Source organism: Molothrus aeneus, chromosome 1 (genome assembly GCF_037042795.1).
Source record: "Molothrus aeneus isolate 106 chromosome 1, BPBGC_Maene_1.0, whole genome shotgun sequence".
NCBI lineage: Eukaryota > Metazoa > Chordata > Aves > Passeriformes > Icteridae > Molothrus > Molothrus aeneus.
Genome location: NC_089646.1, coordinates 10,558,197 through 10,573,753, shown reverse-complemented (window position 1 = coordinate 10,573,753; position 15,557 = coordinate 10,558,197). Strand labels below are relative to the sequence as shown.

The following is a 15,557-nucleotide window of genomic DNA, read 5'->3' as shown; positions in this document are numbered from 1 at the left end:
TTGATTAGCTTCTAATATCTGGGTCACAGAGCCTGCAGGTCACTGATTCAGCAGGTTTATGTAAACAGTTACCATCTACTACATCATCACTAGTGATTAATTATTATAAAATGATCAAAAGAGGCCACAAGGCTTATATTCGTAATGCAGTGGTACTAAATTAAAAGAAATGGCTAAATAACTCCCATGGCTCCTGAAAAGTTGATAAATGTTTTGTAATCACTTTAAAAGTAGTAGATTCCACTTGCATTTACTCTCAACATTTTCAATTCTTACATGCAATATGGTGTAAAAATTCACAGAACAGCAGTTCTATATCAATAGAGTTTGTTTAATCCCATGTGAAAAAGTGGTCTGGATTCAGCTGGAGTAGAATTAATTTTCAGGCTGCAGATGATCACCACACACACACCCATTCAGAGCTGGTCCTTTTGCATCACTTGGAAAACATCCAGCCTCAGTTATAGCTGTCATTGGAATGGAGAAAAAGTCACTTCTGGAGATTTATTCCCCTGTTTACTTTAAGATCAAATAAATTTTACCTTCCAAGTGCCCGTTTTCCTCCATTGACTCTCAGTGAGCAGTATATAAAGCAACCAGCTCCCTGCGTGGCAGAGATCAAAGGTTTGGTGAGTTAACTCCTTTCCAGACTGTATTTCTAACACTGGTGTCTTTCTTGTTACTAATAGAGAAGACAAACATTTAAAGACATTTTCCTGTTTCCATTGTCATGAGAACTTGTAAGTCAGGATGGGTGAGTGTGGAAAGCATCATAAAACTAGGGAAAAAATCAGAATAATTTCCTTTGGATCAGGTTTTTCATTTCTACTTTCTGCTTGTATTATCTTTGAAAGCTTCCTTACCAAGATTTTAAGAGCCTGTTTCTCAACTAGGAGATGGATAACATGAAGATATTTTACAGATATTTATTTACAGAAACTTTACTAAGTTTATTGGGGATTTTTATTGCTGAATGTTTAGCTCCTTAGTACTGCTTTGCAGGCAAAATCCCTTTCAATTTAAAAAGTGCTTTGACATTTTTCATTTACTTTGTTAAGAAATACATACTTTAAAATATGTTACTGATGATCAGCTAAGTGTTTCATTCTGTCATTCATTCCTTTATTCTTCTAGAAAGCGTAGCATTTTATCATTAGCTTTGCTTACAGCTTGGAGCACATCTTTAAACCACTCACAGCTTTCTTCCTAAATCACTTCAAACCTACCATTCATTCTGTCACCTCTCCCCTTTCACAATTATGTGGATGCCCTCTTGAAGGAAAATTATGTTTTCTAAGACATAAATTACCTGTGTGCATAAAGTCAATTACATTGAGCGTAAAGTCAATATTTATTTGGTGTTTTTATCCTGTAATTGATGTGAGCACTTGGTGCAGTCTGGGAGTGAGCCTTCCAATGACACAGTTGATCATTTTCGTTGCTTTGATATTGTCTTTCAGATGTCTCATGCAGCCACTAGTGCCTTTTGTCGTTCTATCAAGCTGCAGTGTGAGCTTTATCCCTCCCGGGAAGTGGCCATCTGCTTGGACCCCTACTGTGGACTTGGGTTTGTCCTCTGGTGCCTCTGCAGGTGAGGCTTCTCCTCAGCCTTTTCTGAAGCAGGTTTCCACTGTGCTGTGGCACAGCAGGACGGATGATGTGAGCGATGAAAGGATGGGAGGAGCAAGCAGTGCCTCTGGGAGTGCCCCAGGCAGCTGGAATTGCTGGGAGCTGTGTGGAAGCTGCAGTGTGGAGGATGTGGTTTGTTTGAGCAGGGCATGGCTGGAGGTGTTTGGGCTGGGAAGTGCAGAGCATCAGCAGGGCTGCTCATGGACCTCCTGCTGCTTTACTGCTGTCCCTGCAGAGCCTGGCCTGTTTTAGTTTAGTGCTTTACCAATAGTACCTTAAGGAAGTGGTTTCCTCATGTCCTCTTTTTCATTCTCTAATCTGAAAGCAGGAGTAGATCTCAGGGGACTCTCTCATTTGTGGGACTTTAAGGATGTTATTTTTGCAGAGACACAGAAGTGTGTTTTCTTGCAGGTGTTCATGTGGCAGTAGGGAAGTTAACAGAAAACAAAACATTTCTAGTGAAACGTGAATCAGCTTTTTGGGTTAATAAATTTGGAAATATAACATTTCTGTCAATCTCTGTACTCCAGGGAAGTTACAGTTCAGCACTGAAAGCAGGTCTATTGATTTTTTTTTTCTTTAAGTTAGCTGGGTTGATGCATAGGGAAAGGAAAAGAACTGTGGGAGTGTTAATGGAGCCCATTTTGATGAAGGCATCTCAGAGTCACAGTGGTCTGACATCTTTGCTCTCTCCACAGAAAGTTCTCTGGTGTTAACAGTACTGCTATTTTTATTAGCTAAGATGAAGATAATCCATGGCATTAAAAATCCTTTGGATAAACTTTGTACCAATTTACTAAATACCTAAAGGAAATATTATTTGATAACAACTGCAACAATTTCTTTTCAACAATTATTGTTTATTTAAAAGTAGGCTATTGGCACAGTTTATTGCCCTTTTATAATATTTGTATTATATCTTAAATAGGCTAAAGATTAACAGTATTATCTTATTCATTTTTGATCCATTTTTCATGATTTAAGCCATACTTGCCTAATACTGTTTTGGATTTTACATAGGGATTAGAGTTCCCTTTGTTTTGAAAAAATTTTGGGGTTTCAGTGTTTTATTTACCCAACATAAATGTAAAACTATTGAGGCTGCAAAAAACCCCCTTCAGAAATATTGAGATTTTAATTAAATCATTCTGTTTTAACTTTAATTTTTTTAATGTTGCTTCTTTAAAGTCAGTTGACTATTTCTGATTCAGACTTGAGTGTTTCCAGCATGTGTTAGGCCAGGGAAGGTCTGTGCAGCACCATAGGAGAGTTCAGCTAAGGAATGTATCATTGCATAGGATAGTGCTGGAACAGAGAGCATCCAGGAATAACTTCTATGCAACATCATGACGGAGCCATAAAACAGATAAATGTTGACCTGTCCAAAACCCAAATAATTTGTGATGCCCAAGACTCTCCTGAATGCAAATTTTTTGCTCTTCCAGAACCATTTCTCCAACAAATATGCATTTGCTGCCCTTAGGTCCTTCCCAATACTGATAGTACTCAGCCTTTCAGAAGGAGAAGGTTGTTTATGACTGGCAAGTGAATTAAGGCAGCAAGCCTCTGGGAGAAAGCAATTGGAGTCCGTGCTCATTTGGAGATTACAGAAGGAATAGAAAATTTTATATACCATTTTCAAAGAAGAGAAAGGAGACAAGGGATTTGAAGGAGCTGAGATCAGGCCAGCAGCACTCGAGTCTTATGAACCTTCACATCAATCTCTTCTTTGCCACTGATCCCCTGTTCCTATTAAATCAGAAAAACTTCAGACTGCAAGAATTGCAATTGTCATTTGGAGAAAGCTGGCATCAGATACAGCCTAATTAATTCCACTTACAAATCTAATTTCCATTTCATTACTATTTTAGAAATTAGTATTATTCGATGTGATAGAAAAAAATACATCCTGGAGTTTATAAGGCTCTTACTCCTCATAATTTAAAATTTTGTGACTTTGCATTTTACCCTTTGAGGTTCAGCATAACTGGATCCTGCCCAACATTTCAACCCAGTTTTCTAACTCAGAAACTTCTAGTCTAAACTTATGATTGTCTGTCATCACTCCCACTTACTAAATTAATATTTCTAATGGCATATGGAAATGAAGTTTGATCTTCAATTTTTTATAAGTTTGGGGCTTTTGAGACTTAAATAGGAACTCTTTGTTTTAGGAGCCCAGCAGGAAGCAAGAACAACCTCCTGTGCTGGGTGCAGTTAAAAGTACATTTAAATTCCTTTATTAACTAGACCAAAGGAGGCATTGACTAAGAAATTGAAAGAAAACCTAACCTTTTATCCCTGTTGTAGGTTCTTAGATGTTGTGCTGGCCTGCTCCACTGTGGTGCCCCAGAATGCCCCATTCTGTGAGGTCAAAGCTACTTAGGAAAGCTGCTGGAGCATGGAGCCAGCCCTTTGGTAAGTTTAAATATATTGCATAGTTTTGCAAAGTTTTTTTATTTTTTTTTAATTTATTATTTTATGGCCTAAAGGTTATAAAATAATAAAGAAAAGAAACCTTGCAAAGCAGAGCAATACATTAAAAAGAACTGCTCCCTCTAAACTGGCTGCATGCTCCAGCAGGGTTTCCTTGGAACCTTTGTCATTGAACAGCAAGTCCTGGGTGTGGCAGCAGACGTCAGCCCCATGTGAGTTTGCAAACCCCTAACTTTCTAATTTTAATGAGTTCTTACTCATGATTCAATAAAAGAATACATGATCTTTGTGTTTTTCTCTTTAATAATCTCATTTATCCATTCTGAGAAGGTGATCCTAGTATTCTGACTTGCATTGTGTTACATTTTAAAATGTATTACATTTTTTAAAAGGAAAAAGTAATTCCTCAAATGTAAAAAAAATGAACTCTAAATCCCATTGTTCAGAAATGCTTCCTGAAATTAAGATGTCCCTGTCTTAATGCTTGTCACTGTGGGGCAGAATCCAGCATTCTGCAGTTCATTAGTGAGGATTCACTTAATTTGCTGAGTAATGCAATAGAATAAGAATTTTCCCCCTACTTTAGCCCAGCTAAGCCAACTCAAATTGCAGTTTGACTTTTACTGCTAGGAGACAGAATTGTCCTTGCTGAAGTTCAAATTAAGTACATTAATACTTTTTAAAAACTTTATATATATTCTCAGAAACTGAGCCTGTCACAGTGTAAGTCAGTGAGACTCAGACTGGACCAGAGGAGCAGAATTTTCTGGTCCACAGCAGCCATGCAATAAATAACAAGACTGCTATGAAATGGTCCAGGGAAGGCTCTCCATGGAAGGTACTTTCTCCTATCCTGCTCCTGCTGCCTCTGCTCCATAGCATGAAGCCAAAAATCCACAGTGGTGCTGCCAGGTGGCTTCTGCTACAGAAAGACTGCAAGGTTTCTTAGCAACCAGACAGGTGGAACTGTGCAAGAAGTAAGCAAGGGATAACAACACTGACAGGAGAACCACATTTTAGGAAAGTTTATTGTGTTAGGAATCACTGATTATTGTTAGGTTTTTTTTTTTGCTAACTTGAAGATAACTGGCAGGCATGAGCATTTCACCGAATTTCCAACCCATGTGCAGCAAATTAAAGGCAAGACTGCATAAAGAAGCCTAAATGCCACATCAGAACTGGATAACTCTGACATGGGAAGTGAAGGATATGAACATAAACATCTGTCATGTGCTCTGCACAGTGCATAACTGGCACAGGAGGAGTGTGAAGGTGTGTTGTCTGCCCACACACTGCTGTGTGCCAGTTTCCTGGAGAGTCTGTAGCCAGTGGCAATTTGTGGAAGAGGCAATTTGCTTTCCTTCCACATTACATCAGTACTGTTAAACTTGCCTCAAGCCTGCAAAATTCAAGGGCAACTGAACACCCTGAGTCACCTTGATAAGTGAGTTCTGAGGTGAGTTGGCAGACTTACCCCATCACCTCTGGAGACATGCCCTTACATGGGGTATGAGTGGGGCAGGAGAGATGGTGATAAGGAACCAGAACGATGCTCAAGGCTGAGCAATGGCCTTTTGCTGTCTCTGGTACTGATGGGTTATCTGCTTACCATGTGTAGTCATGCTCTTGGAGCACTCTGTAGCTGCTGTCATCTTTGGACTCTGCAGGTGCTGTGAAGTCTTTTACTTTTTCTCCCAAAGTCCCTGTTTTTAGTTCATGTTGGATCTCCAGAACTGAAGATTTAATTTTGGCCCAAGTCCTTTGAAGCCTAAGAGAGATATATTCCCAAACACTGTCCTTTATAGCCTGTACTGTCTTTCCTACAAGCTTGGTCCAGGAGATTGTGAAGACTCTTCTACTAAACACCCAGTTCCTATACCTGTCCCTCATCACCAAGTGCCAGATATCACCTGTAGAAATGCAGAAGCCAGATGCAAACACTTAGAGGGTTCAGCAGTACCCACCTGCCTCCTCCCCTGAAGTGGGGAAGCAGCTCATGTCACCCAACAAGGACACAGGAGGAAGGGCAGTGATGGGTCAGTAACTGCCAGAATGCAATTGCAAATTGCACTTGCCATTGTCAGCATTTATTGACCAGCTGAAATGTTTGGAACTGTAATAAAACCTCAACTTTTACTGCTGACCTGCCTCAGCACAATATGGGATAAAGCTCCAACTCAGTGGAACAGTTGAGTGCCAAGAGGTCCTTGCAGGAATCTCCATTTGCTGCCAGAGCAGCGCAGCCAGTGCTGTGATCAGATGGTGCTGTCCTACCAAAATACATCCTGGTGCTTTACCTGGAGTGTTCCTGTCCTTGGGCAGCCCTTGCTTAGTGCAGGCAGACAGGGCTCTTCACTTACTGCCAAAGTCCAAGGCTTTGTCCACCACATGAATACTTTTTTTCCCTGGATTGCTCTGCAGTCCCTTAAAGGAAGACAGCATTTCTACAAGGTGATCTCACAGCTCAGCCACCCCTGCATTTCACTCTGCATCTGCATCCCAAAAGTCATTGTGACAAGGTGGTGAACCGTGTCTGCTCCTGTTGTAAAGACCTGCATCAGGAGGTGGATACTTTTGTGACAATCTTGATACAGTTCCTTCCCAGTATGTATATAAGTAAAATCTTGCACCTAGTCCATTGTATCATATATTGTTGCAACCTCAGAAAGGGGAATTTAAGTTCAACAGTTTATATTTAAACTCCCAAGCTTTTCCTGATATCCCTGCTGCCAGTGTTCACCATTATTTTGTTGGTTCTTGTATGAGAATAGCCACGCTGACAGCTTAACCATCTTAAATATCATTATTTCAAGGTGAGATGGAACTGTCTCACCTTGTTCAGTGCCTCGGTTTCAGGATTAACTCTACCAAATCTAGAACTCCATACCTGGATGAACCCAGCAAACTTCTCTGCCATTCCTAGAATTACATGGAGGCAGCATTGACAGAACTTCCTGTAGGTTTGGAACCATATCAAGCTTCATCCAGCACCTCCAAAGCAGCCTTGCACAACTGCAGCTTGTTCAGGCACGTGGTCCTCTGTGTGGTGTTTGGCATTCATGCTGAGCATGACCCTCTAACATCTCACAGTGATTTGAACCCACTGGAATGGTATGACATGTTTCAACCAGCTGTATTTTTTCCTCAGCTTTTTCTCTACCAAAACATGGGTGATAGACAGCTTCTCAGGGGAATAGAAATCTGTGAATTTTCAGGGATGTGTAGCATTTTGTGGCTTGGACTGATGCACAAATTGTGTGTAATGTTTCAGAGATTGATTCAGGGAGCTGAGCCAAATTATGGCCGATGTCGCGGTGACCAGGTGCTGCATAAAGCACTTCAGCTGTGGGATTGGCACATTCACCCCACAATTATGCCTTTGTAGTTCTTCTTGTAGCTCCACCAACTGCTCTTGCAAATCAGAGGATATGCATGGAGTATTAAACCACAGCTCAGTAGGCAAAGCCTGTGCTGGGTGTGAAGTTTGCAGGCATGGTATCAGCTGGCTGTAGGTTTGTGTATTGCACTCAAGAGCAGCACGTGTCAGGCTCTTCAGCACAGAAAGTTTTCTTCCTGCTAGATATTTCCTTCTGCTGTGCAGTTTGATCCTGAACTCCACAGTATTTCTGAGGTATTAGAAAACTCAGAAAGCATACTAGCAACATCTTAATTTGTTTCAGTCTAATTGGAGGAACTTTTTTAGTCTAAGCCTGATCATGAGAGTATTTGTTTCCCTCAGTCTGAAGAAGATGGGTTATTTTGCATCCAGATCCTCATGCTTTGCTGCAGGACTGTTGGTGGGAGCAAAACCACTTTCTTGTCCATAAGCTGATCAAGACAGGTAAAGAGTTCACCCTCACACATTAGTATTGCTGAGAGGAAAAACACTTGTCTTTGGTGTAAATTCTGCTATTTTGAATGATTTAATGGTAAAATACACTTGGAATCAATTTTCTATTTTCCTACCAAAGTAATGCAGCTTTCTTCTCCAATATTGCTGTGAAGTTTGTGCAAACACTTTTCAGTACAGGGATAAAGCTTGTTCTTTTGATTTGGTTTTGATTTTGTTATGTCTGCCCAGTTGAATAAGTGATACTTTAGGGATCTTAATGTGGTTGTGAGTAATAGTTCTCCCACATTTGACACCCAATAATAAACATCATGTTTATTATTGTGCAGATAATTTTTTCACCTGCTACTGGTTGCATCAATTAGAGAAGTTCAGGGTCAGGGGGAAGGGTTTGAAGGTGAATCTCTGTATACCATATTTGTACAGATTGGAGCCCATCCCAGGTTTTTACTTGAGTGGTTATAGCTTCCTGTTTGTAAGAATTATGTATTTGCCAGACAGATTGCATACCTTGATTGTTTGTGGAGCCCTAAGCAGCCTTTTGGTCTTGCTTCTCTGAAAAACTGAATAGAATTTGCTAAGAGTAAAAGAGGTAATATTTATAGTAAAAAGCAGTACTACTCCCTGGCTGGTTTGATCTTTCACTTGAGCTCAGGGCATTCCCCTTTCAGACATGGGTAATGCTGCCAAGATCTCTTGTCACATGTTTATGCAGCACATGCTCAAGGTTCAGTGATGCTTTATTGTGATTCCATGAAGGAGTAATGGTTCATTTGCCCACCCTGTGCTGTGCCCACCGTGTCAGCCCCATCCCAGAACACATCACTCCATGGTGAGCCCCTGCCCATCCATCACCCAGAGTGGCATCAATGGGGACAAGCAGTCAAAGATAAAATTTCTCCTCTCTGATAAATGAAATTGCTTGAACTGTAGTTCATACATATTCCATGACATCCTCAGGCTCATACTCCAGCAGAGACCTAAACAATTTGGATTATTAACTGCTGTTGTGGCTGGACTTGTTCACCACTTTTGCCTTTATGGTACCAAGCAGAGACATCCAGGTCACACAAACCTTGTTCTACATGGCACAGCTTTTGAAAGCACTCTCATCTGGGTTTGGGGGAAGTGGGGGCACTCACTCACCAAGGAGGGAATGTGTGTGTGTGAGTGTGTGTGTGTGCAGCCCATCTGCAAGGATTGCAAAGGTGCCAGTGTTACAGAGATGCTCGTATTCCTGAAAATGAATTTCATGTCTTACCTCAGACACTTGGATTTGAAAACATTGACTTTACCAAGCTGGCATTTCAAGTTTTCAAGTCACAAATGAAATTCTTTTAAGCATCATAAATCTTGGGGGCTTTTATGGTCCTTTCTCAGATTTGGAGGCTTTATGCTGTCACCATTCCAATTTGAAATATCTACAGATCACAAATTGAGATGTGAGGGGACTGTAAAATTGATGGTAAATGGGCCTGTGTGAGATGAGTGAACAACATAGAACCCATGGGAAATAAAGTCATCAAATTGGGAATATCTTTCCCTTGGGGAGATTCTTAGGTACCAGAGAAATTAGCTCTGACATATTTTTTCCCTCAGGGACCCTGATAAGTGTATTTTTGCAATATTTATGCTCAGTGGGTATTCAGTATACAAGAGATGTAGTATATTTGAGTTTCAAAAGTTCATAAAACTTTCACAGAAGAAATTAAAAACTACAAGGGATGTTAAATTAGGGCCAAATTTACTCCCTTGAAAATTATTGCAGACCTCTTGCTTGCTTTAGCAGGGGGCAGGTGGCTTTCATATTAAGTAATAAAGTAGTCTTTTAGTCAAGGTCTGTTAAAATGCTAATTACTCAATCCAAGGTATTCGTCAGCAACACTTAATTTTTTAAAATATTATTGCACTGCCTATTCACACCATTAACAACTGAACTATTTTGCTCTTTTTGGTACAGTCCTAAGAGCAAAGTCCACTGGAATTTTGAGTGAATTAGTAGTTTAGGAGCACATTCTGCCTGCAGTCCTCCTAGACTCTGGAAGAACAGCAGAAAACCAGGGTTAAATGTTATATTAAACTTCTGGAGCTGTGAAGCACTGTAAGGCTTTGCAGGATCCAGCCAGTGCTGTGATAAACTGTGTATTCACCTCCCCCTTGGTTTGTCTGTGGACACGGGTGTTTAGTGTGTGTTAATGAATCTTGTGTCTTGCAGCGTTTATTCAGGACACCAGTCTATTCTGATTCCTCCCTCAGAGCTGGAGACCAACCCTGCCCTGTGGCTTCTTGCAGTGAGTCAGTACAAAGTGAGGGACACTTTTTGTTCCTATTCAGTCATGGAGCTCTGTACTAAGGGACTCGGTTCGCAAACAGAGTCGCTGAAGGTGAGTGCTCCCGCTGCCCTGCCCACCCTGCTGCCTGCTGATGGGCTTTGGGAGCCTTCAACACTCTGCTGAGTGTCTGCTGGGAGGAGAAAATCATCAAAGGGCACAGGCAGCTTCCACAGAACCCACGTTACTCCTTGCCAGAGGCTGTGTATCAATACTAGTCATTCTTCAGATCACAGGGCTGTTAAACATCAAGGAAAGGATTTTATTTGCCTAAGCTTTCTGATGTGTGTTGCAGCCTGTGTTGATAGGCTAGTGTTGGAAAACAGAGGTGTAAATGTCCAAGAGGCTCAAAGAGTATTACATTGTATAGTGTGTTTTATGAATACCCTGGTTATATGAACTACTAGTTTGGTTTTGACCTCTGTAGTAAATAATCACATGCTTAAAAGTACTGTGTTACTTAAGCTTTTAACTAGATGATCCTTGTTGTATGGAGAGGAGGGTATATCTTCCTTCCCCTGCCCAGAATTAAAAGCCAGGTAGCCAGTTAAATATCTGAAATCATCTGGAATTTCCCATGTGCTACTGAAATAAATTTATCTTGAGATGCTGATATTTATGATGACTCCAACCTTTACCAACTTCTCTTAATAATTTCCTAATCAGTTTTTCCAAGTCTAGACATTGCTTCCTGTTTTCTGTTATTCACCGTCGTCTGAATTAATTTGGGGAAATAGCATTCCCTCCCTTCAGAATTAGCATGCCCATCATTTCCTATGTGCTAATGTTGAGATGACAAGCAAGTGTGTGCTTCTTCAGCTATTAGAGTGTCATCTGGCCATCCGGCCTCCAGGAAAAATGGAAACGGTGATGATACCTTAGCCTCTGTTCTGCTTTCCTCTGGAATCATATTACCTGCATAATGCACTTAAGAACTTCTGTTTTGCATTAAACCTGCCCATTTGTGGCCTTTGTTACATTTTGACTTCTTTTTAGGCAAGGGGACTGGACCTCTCACGTGTACGGACGTGCGTGGTAGTGGCTGAAGAACGACCTCGGATAGCTCTTACTCAGTCATTTTCAAAGTTATTTAAAGACCTGGGCCTCCATCCACGGGCTGTCAGCACATCACTTGGCTGTAGAGTTAACCTGGCAATATGTTTGCAGGTAAGATTTTTCACTCCTTAAGCTCAAAGTTGTTTTAAGGAAATGGTTTTCAGTAAGAAGCGTTCATTGTATTTCCTTTTGCTGTTTGGTCGTAGACCATGCTAAGAAATGCATGTAGTACCTAATGTTCTTGCATACACAGGTAGTAAATTTCTGTTACTTTGTCAACAATTCATCCCTCTCATGTTGCAATCATAGCATTTATTCTCCCATGAATACAAGAATTGAGAAAAGCACCTGAGAGTGACAACATGTACTCTGTACTCCAGAGCCAGTAGGTAATGGTGTCATGTCAGTGACAGTTTCCAAGTGTTTACTTCAGTGTGTTACAAAAAGGATTCCTTCTGTTCATAAAATACTTCCAACCATTACTTATTTAACTAGACAGATATTTTCTGCACGCAAGGAAAATTATTTTGCTGTATCTCTTCTGTTTTGATCCTCTAATCAGAAGAGAAGTCCCAAGGATCATACAGGATGTCACATGCATTCTCCAGGAATCTTTACTGAGTCATGATTTTAATAACTGGTGGAGCACTGTAGCTATCTGGTCTGAATTTCTGAATAGCATCTAGTTTTTTCAACCAGTGATAACTGCACCAAGCAAATAGTTTTAGGTTGATCTAGAGTATAGTATTTTATCTTTTAGGACTTCATGTGATGAAAGTTAACTTGCCTTTGTTTAGGATGTTCCATTTTTAATTAATTTCGCCTTATTTCCAGTTTAAATTCATCTGGCATTAAATCCAGACATTTTTTTATTCTAGAATAAGATTTTCATTTCTGTCATGTATCTAATACACATCTTAATTTTGATAAATAGATTAGAATCTTAATACATTCTTTCCTGATCTCTGTCTCATTTTTGTGACTCTTGATCTCTTTCTGTCCTTCAAATCTGGTTTCAGAGTTGCACATATTATTCCTGTAATAATACCATAGGTGTCCTACTCAGGTGTAATATGTTTTCAAATTTAATAACCTTTTAAATACTAAAAGAATCATCTTCTGCATTGGCAGCTGCTCTGGCTGGGAAGTTCCATATCCATTTGGTCATGTGCCATGTCTCTAACCTCTTCAAAGTCACTGTGTCCTCAGTAGGACTTGCCTGTACTCTGTGTGTCCATCCTGGCAGCTGCCCCTGGTTTATGTGAAGGATTTCTCATGAAGGTCACATGGGTACCTGCTTCAGTGTGGAAGTCAGAGCAAATCTTCTCAGTGACACTGCAAATAAGAATCTGCTATTCCTTTTCTGATTATAAATGTAAATATTTTTTAATCCAAAAATACCTGACAAATTGAGGTTATGGGTTCAGCACAGAGCAGTGTGTCTGTGCCTGCTTTAGCCTCTTGCCCTTTCCAGTGTTACCAGGATATGAATACAGGAGGTGTGCACAGGTCCAGTACTGCTTGCTTTCTCTCTGACTGCAGCAGAGGATCCCTACAGCCCAGGGTGCCTTCAATTATTACTGTCAAGCATATGACAAGGCAAAGCTGAGCAGGATTAAAAGTCATTCTGTTGCCCAGAGGTGGAGTTGTTCGTTTGCCATTCTGTAATTGCTACCATAAATATTCTCCAGGAATAAAAAAGTTTTAGAAAGGAGGGGAATCAGGGAAGAGATGACATACCTTAGTTGGAAACAGATAGGATGGGGCCTGTCAGCTCTCCCAGCAGCTGTGGTGGAGCTGCTTCTGAAAGACAACTCAACTTCTCTGGCTTCTGGTCCTTGGGGAGACCAGACATGAAGGATGCTTTAGATTACAAGGGCACATTTTTAGCTGCAGAATTTTGCTTGCCACTAATGAAAATCCCCATTTTAGATGTGCATCAATCTCTGGATGGTTCATGGTGGTTGCTTCACTTATAAGTCCTTAATTCAGGACAAATGATAAAATCATGGGTTAACACTAAGGAGCAGTAAGCCAGGTGCAATATCAAAGTGTGGCCTGTTGGAAGTAACACTGTGCTTGTTCTGCCTGGGATTTAATGTTTTTCATAGCAGCTTGTGTGGAGCTGTGTTCAATTTATGACTGAACAGTGTTGGGAGCACACCAGTGGCTTGTGCTGACCAGTCCTGCACAGCATCAGGGCTGTCTCCATTTCTCTCTGTGTCCCCTGCCCCATCACCCCACTGCCTCAGCAAGCAGGCTGGAGGAGAAAGAAGCTGGGAAGGGACACAGCCAAGAAAGCTGTCCCCAGCTGACCTGGGATATCCCATAATGTCATGCTCAGCATTAAAGAAAAAGGGTGGTTGGTCTTCCAAAGCAGCTCAGAGTCTGCCTGGGCATTGTTCTGCTCAAGGGGGGTGATGAGTGATTGCTTTTGAATCACTTGGATTCTTCTCTTTCCCTCTCTCCTTAAACTGTCTTCATCTTTCATCTTGACCTGTGGATTTTCTCACTTTTGCTCTTCCTTTGCTCTCCCTGTCCCACCGGGAGCTGGGTGAGTCCTGAGCTGCTGACTGGGTCAACCCACTGCAAACATGCAGGGAAGCTGGCTACACTCAGAGAAACTGGAAGGCTTAATCAGCATGGGGTTAGGCTGGATTATGGCTTGACTGGATATCTGCCTTTTGATTGTGTTAACTCCTTTGCTGAAGATTGCTTCTTAGATGGTTCTTTACAGAAATTCTTGAAAGAGTTGTTGAATCTAACTGGAAAAGTGGCTAGATCTCTGAAGGAATATTGCCAATGATAGTGCCCATGGATTTAGGAACAGCACAGAATGAGAGCCTTGAGTGAGATGGTTAAACAGCCTGGTTGATTGTGTAGCTTAATGTCAGGCTTTGTTGAGTTCTACTCAGATGTGGCATCTCGGTCCATAGGACAAACTAAAAGCCAAACACTGCCTAAAGAGTGTGGTGTGGCTGGAATGGAGAAAAGCCACTTCAGGACAGGCTATATGTAGCAACATTATCTTCCCAAGCAGAATTGTTTTTGAAGCATTTGAGCTGAGGCTTTTTTGGCAAGTTTTAAAGATGCTCAAAAAATTACTAAAGGTTTTACTTGCAAGCATCACCACAAAACATGTTATTTTGGTGGAGACTGTAAAGATAGAGGCTTACATGTTTTGAAGCATCTGGCAGTAGACATTGCCAGGGACTGGATACTGAATTAGATTGAATGCTCTTTCCAAATTGTCTGGAACTTTATGGCTAGTGGCATTCCAGAATAGCTTGTGGGCTATTCTCTTTTCTCAGCTGAGGAACAAATTAAATTTTAATCCCTTATCTACAGTATTCCTGCAATTGGTATTGTCTCCAATATGTTCCAGAAATGGTTTATGATTTCTGGATTCTTCACACTGCATAAAATTACTTCTCAAGATATCTGAGTCAATAGCATCTGCCTTTGCTTTTTTCTTCCAAGTTATGTCATCTATGAGATCAGCACGTGGTTCCTGGAGCACCAACTTCCACAGGGATAATGGTGATCCAGCCTGGTCTGCAGTGCTTCTAAAATATGTATCTACTACTCACCTTACTAAACATGTCCCAGGATTCAGCTGCTGACCCTTATCCAGGTTTCTTCTCTGTGGGCTACCTCTAATACAACTTGGATATTATCTTTGATACTTTCTTGATCTCCAATTTTGTGGACAAATCCAAGATTCAAATGTTTAAAGGGAAAGGTATCCTGATTCTTCCAGAAAGCTTTTACAGTTCACCTCTCCAAAAAGAAGAGGAGGAAGTTGTGTATGTCCATGTGGGTGTATCTCTGTGTGTGTGAATCTGTGTGTCTGTGTGTGTATAGCAGAATTTAACATTTCATGGAAGATTACCTTGAAAAAAAATCACTGTGATAATCTCTTTGGTACAAAAGAATCTTAGTCTACCAAATTATCTTAATTTCCAGGTTGTGATCACTGACAGACTAAAGCATTGTCATTTGTATTCATTTCCTTTCAAACTGAGAGCAAATTTAGTATGTTTCCTTTGATGTAGTCATTGCAGACTAGATTTCTAGAGATGTGCTTTTGAAGATAAATAATTTCCTCCATCTTTAGGCACTTAAATGCTATTAATATCTGACCTTTTATGGCTGTATAGTCACAGATAATGGTCCAGGGATTAGTGAGATAAAAAGATTGAATCTAGCATATTTTAATTCTCATTAACTAGCATCTTTGCATTCTCAAGAGAGAG

The 15,557-nt window shown here is 40.6% G+C and overlaps 1 protein-coding gene across 4 annotated transcripts in view; it reads left to right on the top strand.

The window, feature by feature from the left end:
• DIP2C (disco interacting protein 2 homolog C) overlaps nucleotides 1–15,557 on the top strand; it is a 309,262-nt gene that overhangs the window by 260,516 nt on the left and 33,189 nt on the right. For all 4 annotated transcript variants that reach the window (XM_066551280.1, XM_066551271.1, XM_066551265.1 and 1 more), the window contains 3 exons: nucleotides 1,461–1,591; nucleotides 10,131–10,299; nucleotides 11,242–11,412. In XM_066551280.1, the coding sequence (XP_066407377.1) occupies nucleotides 1,461–1,591; nucleotides 10,131–10,299; nucleotides 11,242–11,412 (471 nt within the window). The remainder of the gene's footprint in view (nucleotides 1–1,460; nucleotides 1,592–10,130; nucleotides 10,300–11,241; nucleotides 11,413–15,557) is intronic.